At 54.9% G+C, this 12022-nt stretch overlaps 1 protein-coding gene across 1 annotated transcript in view; it reads left to right on the forward strand.

Moving 5' to 3' along the window:
• LOC102847970 overlaps positions 1–10086 on the forward strand; it is a 31280-nt gene extending 21194 nt beyond the window's left edge. The window contains exons 10-16 of the mRNA XM_006900637.1: positions 2625–2722; positions 2831–2929; positions 3553–3655; positions 7345–7448; positions 7779–7921; positions 8055–8261; positions 9747–10086. Of these exons, the coding sequence (XP_006900699.1) occupies positions 2625–2722; positions 2831–2929; positions 3553–3655; positions 7345–7448; positions 7779–7921; positions 8055–8261; positions 9747–10086 (1094 nt within the window). The remainder of the gene's footprint in view (positions 1–2624; positions 2723–2830; positions 2930–3552; positions 3656–7344; positions 7449–7778; positions 7922–8054; positions 8262–9746) is intronic.
• The last annotated feature ends 1936 nt before the right edge of the window (positions 10087–12022 follow it).

The raw sequence follows: 12022 nt of genomic DNA on the forward strand, positions 1-12022 counted from the left end.
TGAGTGAGTGAGTGCTGAGTGAGTGAGTGCTGGGTGAGTGCTGAGTGAGTGAGTGCTGAGTGAGTGAGTGCTGAGTGCTGAGTGAGTGAGTGCTGAGTGCTGAGTGAGTGAGTGCTGAGTGCTGAGTGCTGGGTGAGTGCTGAGTGAGTGAGTGCTGAGTGAGTGCTGAGTGCTGAGTGCTGGGTGAGTGCTGAGTGAGTGAGTGCTGAGTGAATGAGTGAGTGAGTGCTGAGTGAGTGTTGAGTGCTGAGTGCTGAGTGAATGAGTGCTGAGTGTTGAGTGCTGAGTGAGTGAGTGCTGAGTGACTGAGTGAGTGACCACATAAGTGATGAATGTTGAGTGAGTGAGAGATGAATCCATGAATAAGCAAGTTAGTCAATGAGTGAGTGAGCACTCCATGCCACCGAGGCCACACGCCCACCCTGGTCATCCTCCCGCCCTGGTCCTCCTCGCTGCCTGGAGCCCTCTTGGAGCAGCATCAGAGAACTTGACTGACAGACGGCAGCCAGCAGAGCTGAGAGTCAGCTCTGAAGTCTGCCTTCTCCTCGGATGCAGCGCCGTCCGGCAGAGCATGCTGGACGTTAGCTCTAGAGTGCTAGAGCCCTATCCACTAGAACCGGCTAGAAAACAAGATCAGCTCTGTGTGATCGAACATTCTGGACTTAAACACGAAGAGCAGCGCTTTCCAGCAGAACCTTCTAGACAAACAAGGCCAGCACAGTCTAATAGAACTGTATAGATTTAAACTCAAAACCCAGTGATGGCTAATAGAATTTTCCAGATGAAATATGAAGACCAGTGCAACCTACTAGAACTTGCTAGACTTAAACATCCGGGCCAGCACGGACCAGTGTTTTCTGAGATACTGGAATGTTCTAGATTGTCACTATCAGCTGGGAGTCACTAGCGCTAGGTGGCAGCTAAGCCTCTGAAATGTGGCCAGTGTGACTAAACAGGGCTCGCTCGTCCCGTTGATCTGTTGTGTGTGCATTTGCCTGGTGGCCACCTTGTTGGCTCTGCCCTGGGTGGCTGGTGTCCCGTCTTCCCTGGCCTCAAAGCCCTCATCTGAGAGAGTACCCTGAAGACTTGGATGGTGAGGGGCTGACTTCTTGGGGTTCTTCACTGATGCTCAGGGGTTAGAGGAACAAGCCCAGGATGCCCCCTGCTCTCTGGGGGGACTGACAGCGTCTGAAGCACACCAATGAGGGGAGGGCATACCTCCTCCTGGGTCACAGCTGAGTCCTGAGCTTGGGAACACTCAGCACTGAAATTCAAGCCAGAACAGAAGAGGTGATGGGACATGGCTGACATCAGGTGGATCTTGGCTGTAAACAGAATACCAAACAATGTCCCCTTAGGCTTTAGGCTTTATTGATTATTCAAAGGCATTTAACTGCGTGAATCACACAAATTACGAGTAATAATGCAAAGAATGGTGATTCTGAGACTTTCTGTGCTCATGTGAAATTGGTTCAGAAGCAGTTTTTCCAAATAGAACAAGAGGTTTCATCAGCAGAAGTGTGGATCAGGGCTGTGTCTCTTCACGGTCCCTGTTCAGTCTGTCCGCTTAGCAAATAATCAAGATGGGCTCTGAATGGCATCAAGGTTGGAGAAGACGCAAGAGCGTGTGGTGGGCAGGAGCCTTGCACACTGAAAGTGAAGAGCCCTCAAAGCCTTCAGGGTAAACTGCACCTCAGCGTGAGGACACGAACGTCATCTCCAGGGAGCAGTGAGCAACATTATGACAGACGGAGAGCTGGTGTCGCTGAGGATTTCATTCTACTTGAGTCGATACCACGGAAGCAGAGCGATAGCACCGAGGTCAAATGACGGTTGTAGGCAGACCTGCCGTGGAGGCCTCTTAACTTGGCACAAAGCACAAATGTCGCTCCGAGGACGGAGGTGCCCCTGCTCCCTGCCACGGGGCTTGGAATTGCCTGGTATCCACACAGAAGCGGAGCAGTGTGTGAGAAGCCCAGAGAAGAGTTAGTGCCCTTGACTTAGGTGTTGGTGAAAAATGTGAACATATTGCGGCTCTGGTGGCCTAGTGGCAAGAAGCTTTATAGCAATCCCGAAGGCACTGGTTCGATTCCACCAGCTGCTCTGTGGGAGAAAGCTGGTAAATCTCCCATGCAATTAACTGCCTCTGAAAACCTGCCAGAGGGTCAGTTAACAACACACAACATTTCCCTGGAGAAGGACATCATGCTTGGTCCAGTGGAGGGTCATTGAAAACAAGACCCTCATTGCGATGGGCTGATACGGTGGTTGTGACCTTGGACTCAAACATGGCCATGGTTGTCAGCACGGTCAAGGACCGAGCAGCGTCTGTTGTCCATGTTGTCACAGTGGGTCAGAACCAAATAATGACACTTGACAACAATGGCTGGACCAGGACCTGAGTAGGGGTCAGAGGCAGCACGACTGTCCCTGCCTGCTGCCCTTGGATGGGCAGGGTCTTAGTTAAGTGACAGCCCACCTTTGCTGTAGGGCCCACTTCTGCGCCTCAGTTTCCTTTCATATCAGACCAGGTATTAAGCCCTGGCTGCCTCTACCTGCTCTGGAGCCCGAGGACAGTGTGAGGCCTTTCACTGCTAAGGTGTCTTGTCTCTGTGGTTCTGCAGGTAGGCAGGGGACTGGGGAGCTACACTTGGGGGACCTGTCAGGCAACCACTTCACCAGTATTCAACAGAAGTCCCTGAGCTTCCTGGAGACAATGAAGGTATGTCTGAACGTGGGGGTGAGCTGAAGGTGTGTCCCGAGGCAGCCGGCCTCTCGCTCGAGGGTGGCAGCTGGCCTCCAGAGTGCTCAGGCAACTTCTGTACAGCAGGAGCAGGTGAAGCAGTTGGTGACGCTGGCCCTTCTGCGGCAGCGGGCTGAGAATGAGGTCCTGGAGATGCAGGCAGCCCTGGACCCGCCCCATCTACAGGTCAGTGACCCCCAGGGCCCCACAGCCTCCCCTCTACATTCTCTGCCCCATGGCTGCCTTGCTAGGAGGGTTCAGCCAAGCCTGGGGGGTGCGGAGGATGCACAACACAGAAGGAACCAGAGGCTGGTGGGGTGTCCTGGGGAGCCTGGAAGGACCAGGCACAGACTCGACCTCCAGTCCCATGGGCACATGAAAGGGGCTTCGCAGCTGGAGCAGGTACAGCTGTCCAGAGCTCACACCTGGCACGTCCCTGGCTGCAAAGGAGACTGGGTTCTCTGAGTTGACACACATGTGTGAGCTCTGTACGCTTATGTGTGCACGCGTGTGCTCATCCGTGAGGGCACAGCCTCTCCTGCTGCCCTGCCCTCGTTCTGGAGGTCAGCCGGATGGCCCAGCAGTTCTGGTCCCCAGGTGCCCATCTCACAGTGGCCCCCACCATTCCTGTTCTCTGTGGCCATGATGTCCTCCTGTCCAGGAGCAGGGAAGGTGCAGTCAGCCCCAGTTAGAGGGTGGAGAGAAGCACCAACGGTGATTGTCACCACCCAGCCAGTGTCACATGGCACCAACGGTGATTGTCACCACTCACCACCCAGTATCACATGGCACGTGTCCTGTCCCCACAGCCGCGTATAGACACACACTCCACCCAGGCCAGGTCAGAGAAGATATCAGTGCTGGAGCAGCCACAGGCTTGTGGGGACCTGGACACTCCATCTGTTTCCCCAGGTGAGTGTCCTCCAGCCTCCCCAAGGGCCCTTCTTGAAATTCTTCCTCTCTGACTGACCTGGCAGCAGGCATCCGGGGCCTGAGCCAGGCACAGGGATGGGGTGACCAGCCCAGTGTGACCTGGATGAGGGTCCAGCTGGGATTTGCACCTTAGAGAGTCTGGACATGAGAGATGATGGTGCATTGGAGTAAGTATTGGACTGCTAGCTGAAAAGTTAGTTGTTTGACCTCCTGCTTTGCCAGATAAGGAGGAGGCATTCTCCTCTCATTAAGATTTACAGCCTTGAAAATGCACATCTGACTGCAGCAAGAAAGCTGTAGGTTAGACTGTAAACTCCCCTCCCCTGTCTCACTTCCTAGAAAGGAAGAGCTGTCCAGCCCTGTGTCCCCTGCTCCTCCTCCCCCACTGTTGACCTTCAGGGGGCTGTCACCTCCTCCTAAAACTCTGGTCCCAGCCGCACAGACTCCCAGGGAGCAGAAAGCCCCCGGTCTTCCTGGGCGCTCCTGTGCCCACATCTCCCCTTTGACAAATTCCAGGAGAGGGTCTGAGTGTGGGCTGCATTCTCCTGGCAGTGGGTCTGCTCAGAACCCCTGAGAGAGCCGCGGTCTTTTGCTGTGCTGGCCACACAAAACATGCTGGGGCCGTGCCAGGTGGGAGTCCTGGTCACCTGAGGCCCTGCTCCTGCTTCTGAGTCCTTCTTCACTCTGATGTGGCTATCCTGGGACAGGCTTGTCCTCCTGCACATAGGCATGTCCACTCGAGTGTGGAGTGTGTCCCTGCTGCTGAGTGTGTCTCAGTTCTCTGCAGCTCCCGTGGAGACACCACTAGGGTCTGGTCTTATCAGGCAGAAGTGTGTTCTCTCAGAGGTTAGTGATTCTGGCCTCGTGGTGAGGAGTTGTGCTGCCAAAGGCAGGCAGTTCAGACCTTCCAGCTGTTCTGCAGGAGAAGGATGGGCGGTCGCCTCCCGTGTGACTTACAGCCTCTGAAAACTCGCTGGAGGGTCAGCTGGGAGTCAGCTCCAACTCAATGGCACATGGCAAAACAGCAGCGTAGGTCCCAAGTCCAAATTAAGAATGCCAGCTGATAAGGAAAGTCCCTGTTTGCAGAGGTTTGTTTGACCAGGTATTCCTTGGAGCTCTCCCTGCGTCCACTGTCAAGGAACCTTAGTGCAGGAGCCCCGCTTCAAAGACTAGATTGTACTACTGCTGATCCCTCACAGAAGTAAGACCTCCTCCCCTGGGCTCGGGGCCTCCCTTCCACGTTTGTCTCTAGTGAGATAAAGGTGTAAGAAGCCACACTCAGGAAAACTTAGACGCAAAGGCCTTGCGGTAGAGTCAAACTTACCTCATAGCTGGCCCTCTGGTGGGTCCTCAGAGGCTGTGAATCTGTGGGAAGATCACCCTTCTTTCTCCCATGGAGCAGTTGGTGGATTCCAACCTCTTGCCTTTGGATTGACAGTGAAACTCCCTACCCACCGGGTTAACAGAACTCCCTACAGCCCAGGGAGACTGCTCTTATATCTGATGAGAACTGCTAGCGATTAAGGGGTGTTACGGTCCAGCCTTAATCTTTTTCTAGCTATTTGGCTTATCAGCTCATAGGGGATCATCATCATGACATTGTGCTCATGTACTTGGGGGACACAGCTTAATCTACAGCAGGTGGAGACAATTTACCCTTGTTTTTTAAAAAGCTTACTGGGTGTAGAATTCAGGGTTTACACTTCCTCTCAGTTCTCTGCCCTGTTCCACTGCCTTCTTGTGTATACTGTTCCCAGGGAATAGCTGGCTGTCATCTTTATTTCGATTTCTCTGTAAGCATCTTTTCCTGCTTCACCTCCTTTTAAAGACTCTACTGCTGGTTCTGACACATGCTTACGATGGGCGTCGGTGTGGTTTTCTTCACACCACTTGTGCTTGAGTTTGCTGACCTTCTTCAGTCCGTAAGTTTAGCATTTTCTTAATATTTGGAAAATTTCCAGCCATCATTTCTCCAAGCACTTTCTATCTGCCTGCTCACCTCTCCCTCAGGGCCCCTTGAAGTCTTTTTTTAAAAATTTTATTATTTTTGTGAGTGTACCATCAAATCAGATCTGACTGATACAGGAGGAGATTGTTCCTCCTTCCCCCGGCAAAGCATCTGGTGGATTCGAACCGTGCGCCTCTGGGATTGTAGTTGCAGCTCCTTTCCACTAGGCCACCAGAGCTCCCCTCCCCTTGAAGTCTTGAGCTCATTGAACTCTTTTCATTCCTTGGGATCCTCTCCGCCCCATGTTTACTTGTGGGCATTTCTACCACAGTGTCAAGTTCATGAACTTTCTTCTGCAGCATCTAACCAGCCAATGTCTTTTTCACTTCAAGCTCCTTGTTTTCATTTATGGTGTTGCAGGAAGATGCCACCTGAACACCTGAGTTGTAAAGATGAAGGCAGAGTCTTGGGGGGGGACAAACTGTCCAAAAGGGCCAGGTTCCCCAAACAGCTTTGTTCTGGCTTTTTCCAGGAAACACAAGGGAACGAAGAGTGCCACCCCCTCTCAGGGCGGCTTTACAGCCTCACGCTGCCCTCTCAGCCTCAGTGGGAGTTACAGTCTTAGGGAAGTAGCGGCTTGTGAGTTTGGAAATGCCCAGGTTATGAATATTTCACAAGGTCACAGCTTCTCTGGCTCAGTAGAAAAAGAAGGTGTCACTGTCTTCACTGATGTGAAGTCATAGTTTTTAGGAAACACTCTGGATGCACTTTTCCCATGACAGATTCATTTATCATTTTGGCAGACCATGGCATAGTGCCATAATTCACACCATAATTCAAAGGCATCAGTTCTTCTTGGATCTTAGTCATTGTCCAACTTTCACAAACATTTGAAGTAACTAAAAATACCATGGTTTGAGCCAGGCACACCTTAGTCTTTTTTTAAAAAATAATTTTTATTTGTTTGCATACAATAATTTGTTTGTATTATATTTCATCTGTGTACATTATTTGCGTTTTCCCCCCACCCCCTCCCTCCACTCACTGACCCCGTGATTTCGCTCCCTTTCCCACCCTCAGCTCCCCTCTCTTTCCCCTTCCCTCTTTGGATATCCATACATATCTTACTGGGTATCCTTCTATTTTTGCAATAATGGCCTTGTACAGAATTTGTTCTTATGTGCCTTATTTAGTTCACGCAGCATGATGTTCTCTAGCCTTTCCAGTATCATACAGTATTTCCCAAAATCATTGCTCCTGAGTGCTGCATAGTATTCCATCATGTGATTGTACCACTGTTTATCAATCCAGTCATTTGTTGATAGAAGACCTTAGTCTTTAAACTGACGGCCTTTCTCTTGAACACTTTAAAGTGGTCCTGTGCAGTGCAGCACAGCACAATGCAACAGGTAATTGGATTTCTTGCCTGCTTCCACCATGGCACTTGGTTACAGATCCTAGTAAAACTGACACCTTCTGTCTTTTCTCTGTCATGATGATGCTTATTGGCCCAGTTGTGAAGGCTTCAGTTTTCTTTTTTTCTGTTTTCTTTACATGTACAGCCTTGGAAACTCTCTGTTGCATTGTACACTGTAGGGTTCTAAAGAGTCAGCATCCACTGGTCACAGTGGGGTGGGGTCCATGGAAAAGGCCCCTGAACACAGGTGGCTAGAGCCTCAGAGCCCCCACTGCCCAACCACTGCCAATTCTCTGTCCTCAGGGCCCATGAAGGAAGCAGAGCATCCCAACACAGCCTCCTCTCAGCTGCCTCCATCCAGGCTGGGCCCTTGGAAAGATAAGAAGATGCAAGAGGGCCGGAATCAGGTACCAAGAGAAGTTCCCAGAGCTCAGTAGAGGCACTGGCAGTGGGCATGAAATCCTGCTTTGAGGGTCTCCCTGTGGGTCTCCCTACCCTAGAGGGCTCTGCTGCTGGCCTCCCCCTAGGCGTTACCTACACTATGGACTGGCAGTGACCCCGGCCTAGTCCTCCAGGCCTGGGTCACACAGCAGAGCTGCAATCAGGCCTCATTTGAGAGGAGTATCCAGTAGAGAAGGCCCAGAGGGGAGGAGCAGGTGCTGGCTGGAGGGTCATCTGGAGGCCATGGTCCCACTCGAATGGACTTGGCAGTAACACACGGCCACTCACCCCGCCAGGGCTTAGGGCTGAAGATGCTGGAGCAGAGCCTGCAGGAGGAGGAGCTGCGCGCCCAACACCAGGCTGCACTGATGCGCCTGCGCGAGAAGGCGCTGGAGGAGAAGGCGCGGGCTGAGCTGGAGGGGCTGGAGCACCAGCGCAGGTGAGGGCACGTGCGCCGTAGGCCCCGCCCCTGCCAGGCCCCCCCCCCGCCCCTCCCGACAGGCCCCGCCTTCATTCCGAGCCCCGCCTCCAGACCTGGCCCGCCCCCCGCTCACGACAGGCTCCACCTTCAGCCCGGGCTCCGCCTCCCGACAGCCCCCCTCCCGCCAGGGCCCCGCCCCCGCCACGACAGGCCCCGCCTCCCGACAGGGACCCGCCTCCCGATCGGGCCCCGCCTCCCTACAGGGCCCTGCCTCTTCAGTGGACCCACCTCTGGACTTGGGCCACACCTTTTTCCAGGGACCTGGATCTGCACTTGGGTTCTACCTCTTGGGACTCTGGTCGCCCTCTTGCCTGGGTTCTATTTCTGCCAGCCCCTAACTCCTGGACAACCTCCCTCCCCTGGTTCTGGTTCCACCTTTCCCCTCCCCCACCCAGGCATCTGGCTCTGTTCCTGACTCTGGCCCTGGCCTTGGCCTCGGCCTCTGTCCTGAATTAGAAGACCTGCCCTTCTCCTAAATCTGGAGCAGTTGCAGGGAGCTAAAGTGTAGTCCAGGGCCCGCCTTCCTTCTCCTGCTACCGCAGTCCATGATCAGTGTTTGCCCTTGGACCTCTGTGTCTGCCTCTAGCCTTGAAACAATTTTGGAGAATGAAGAGTAGCAATAAGCATCCTTTGCAGACTTTTAGATGACAGAAAATTCCGCGAAACCTGCTCGTGCTGGAACTCTGCCTTTTGCTCCCAGTTCTCTGCAGTCTTCACTCTGACTGTAAGCTCCGCTTTATAAGCACTTTACTTAGAGGAGAGCATTTGGATTTCCTTCGCTGACAGGTTTCCATGTTACATGTGTTCTGACTGTATCAGGCTTGTCGTTGAGCGCCATTCCAGAGGCAGTAAATCTCACTGGCTGGCCGCACATCCGTCTCCTCTGAGCAGCTCTGGATTCGGACTGGATTCCTTCAGGATTGCAGCCCAGTTTCTTACCACTGGTTCACCAGAGCTCCCTTTATCGGCTTTACTGCACAATAAACTGCTTTTAAGAGCACCCACAGCCCCTCCTCCCCCTTCAGATAATCTGCGGGAGTGTCCAGGCACCCGCCCTGCCTTTTGTGAGAGCCAGGTTGCTTCTTGGGGGCAAGGATTTTGGAACTCTATCTCACATACTTGGGCATGTTGCTAGGAGAGACCAGTCCTTGGAGAAGGACATCATGCTTGGAAGGGTGAAGGGTCAGCGCAGGAGAGGAAGACCCTGGATGAGATGGATTGACAGTGACTGTGGCAATGGGAGCAGGTCTGTCAGAGACTGTGAGGTTGGCTCAGGACAGGGCGAGGTTCAGAGCCACTGTGAGTTGCAGTCAGCTTGATGGTACCTGACACCACTATCATCATGCTTGAGCAGCGCTGGGGGACAGACAGGGCATGCCCTCCAGACATGGGGTCGATGCCCTCAGCCAGGCCCATAGCTGTCTCCCCACCCCTGCCCCTTTCTGTTCCCTGCTGTGGTCACTAGAGTGAGTCCCAGGGTGGCCAGGCGGAAGTTCCGATCCCAGAGGTGGAAGTGTGGAAGAGCTCGTTTTTTTAAGCCCAGTTCTTGCGGGTGGGGAACTCTCATGGCTGCCCTGTACTTTGAAAGTTTGTGGGTGGACACCCTGCTGCCCTTCTCAGAAGCCCCTCTGTTGGGACTGAGTCCCCAGAAGTGCTGTGAGGGAGTGGGGACAGCTTGACCTTGGTCCTGATGGCCTGAGCTGGGGCCACCCTGGGATTAAGCATGCGGGAGGACGGGCATGCCAGCCCCACACACCACTGGCTAAGCGTATCCCATTCCCAGGTGTCTGCGGGGCAGGAGAGATGTGACCACTCTGGCTGACTTGAAAGAGCAGGAGCAGAGCATCATGGACAAGCTTCAGCAGGAGCAGGTGACAGCCCTGCGGGGCCGTGGTGGGGAGGGCACAGAGGAGGAAAGCTCTTTAGTAGCCGTGGACACCCACCTGAGCTGCACAGGACCACCGCAGTCCAACAGGGGCCACACGGCCTCAGGGGAATGTGACCCTGGAGTCCTGGCTGCAGGTCACACTCAGCTTCTCACGCTGTGGCCTCAGGCCTCGCAGAACCTCTGTCCCCTCTTCTGGCAATGGCTCTTCCCGAAAATATTCAGGCGCTGTTTGTAGAGGGACTAGTTTGGAGGAAGGTTCAAGGCCAAGGTGTCACACACCCAGCCAGCCAGGGGTGGGGAGGGATGGGCACGGACATTGTGACACTTCCAGGAGGGACAACTGTGTGAGGGGCAGGCGCAATGCGCGGAGGGCTGCTCAGAAAGAGGATCCCGCTGCCCCTCACCCTGTTCTTCCCACCTGTGGGCCTTGCTGTGGAGGCTGCCCTCACCTGTCACCTACGCCCATTTAGAAGGAGCTCAGTTACCTGCGGAACCTGCAGCTGCTGGAGCACCGGGAGCGGAAGCTGCTTCTACAGCATCAGCGGGACCTGGCCTCCATGCAGCGCTGCACAGCGCGTCTGCAGCAGGAGCTGCAGGGCTGGCCCACACTGCGCCAGGTGGGTGCTCACCTGCAGCCCAGAGGGATGCTCACCTGCACTGAGGCTGGCCCACCCACATCACGTGTGTACTCACCCAGGCTGAGGCCAGTGCCACGCTGCGCAGGAACATTGTGGACGGCTGCTGTGTGAACACATACCCTAGTCAGGACAGCCGGCTGGGTGGGGAGGGGGCTCTAAGGACCAGGCATGGAGGGGCATTGGGGGCCGCAAGAGGGAAGGAAGCTGGGCAGACCTCTTCTGGGAGTGCCAGTGGTGGGCCAGCAGAGCTGTGACCGAGAGCTCCTTGGGAGACCAAGGGTGGCAGTGTCCCCTCCTTGAGCCTAGGCACTCTCCTATGTAGGTTTAGGGGACAGTGGTCTCAGGGTGACATAACCCTCCAGGCATGGGTCAGACTGTCTGCTTGTCCAGCTGGCCTGCAGATGGGTGAGCCCAAAATGCTGACCCCGGCTGAACCATGTGTCCTAGGCCTGGACTCAGCACCAATACCCTCAGCCTGGCCCGAGGCACTGGGTCACTGATGGGGGGTCAGCTCTGGGGTTCTGAGAAGGACAGGGCAGTATCACGCTCACCCTCACTGGTCCTCACAGAGCTCGAGCCCCAGGAGCAGCCCTCAGCCAGATAGGTGCATCCGGGCCGCGTGGCACCTCCCGACACGCAGCAGCGCCTCTGACCTTCACCCCCCCTGGAGCCTGCGGAGCTTGGCCAGCACACAGTGAGTTTGGGGGGAAGTTCAATGACACCTGGAAAAGTCTTTCCTGTGAGGGAGGCACAGTGGGCACTGGGCCTGCTGCTGGGGACCAGAGCTGCCAGCTCACGGAGAGAGTGTCAGCAGAGCCCCCGCTCTGATGCTAGCTGGAAGGGGGACCTAGTCAACGCCTTGCTTCACTGTGACATGGGGACGGGAATGTGACAGCATGTCACATGTGTGCAAACTGACCACCCCTCTCGGGTTGCTGTGGGCTGGCTCCAGTCTCCCAGGGACAACTGGACTCTATGGCCACTCCCTCCAGCTTATGACAAGAGCCCCTAGATTATGGGAGTGGTGGCTAGGTCCCACAGCCCCACAGGAAGAGGGCTTTGCATGTCTGTGGGGTCTTTGCTACTGCCCTGCCCAGGGAGGGACACGCCTGCCAGGCCCTTTTAATGACAGCAGCTTTCCTTGACCAGGGGGGTCCTGTCCCCTCATGCTGCGCCCTCCAGGACTGGCTGCTCGCAGGACTCCAATTGCTGGACCCCCCCGAAGCAGCCGGCTCGGGGTGGGGGTGAGGATGCAGGGGGTGACCTCCTGGAAAGCAGCAGTCTGTGCAGGGACTCCTGGGCAGCCTGGGGCTCACCACCTCGGCTCAGGGACCCCACCTTGTCCATGGGGGTATTTCAAAGCCTCCACTGAAGGCTGCCATGCCCCAGCCTCCCCTGAGTGGGGCCCCTCAATAAAGCAGAGCCTGACCTGTGCACACGCCGAGTTGCTGTTGATTAACAGGAAGGGTCTTTAGGAAAACTCCTGGACCCACTGTTAGCTTATCAAGTGAGGGGGATAGTCTCCCAAGGGCA

This window comes from Elephantulus edwardii, unplaced genomic scaffold (genome assembly GCF_000299155.1).
Source record: "Elephantulus edwardii isolate Elephantulus edwardi_28Jun2011 unplaced genomic scaffold, EleEdw1.0 scaffold00289, whole genome shotgun sequence".
NCBI classification, from domain to species: Eukaryota; Metazoa; Chordata; class Mammalia; order Macroscelidea; family Macroscelididae; genus Elephantulus; species Elephantulus edwardii.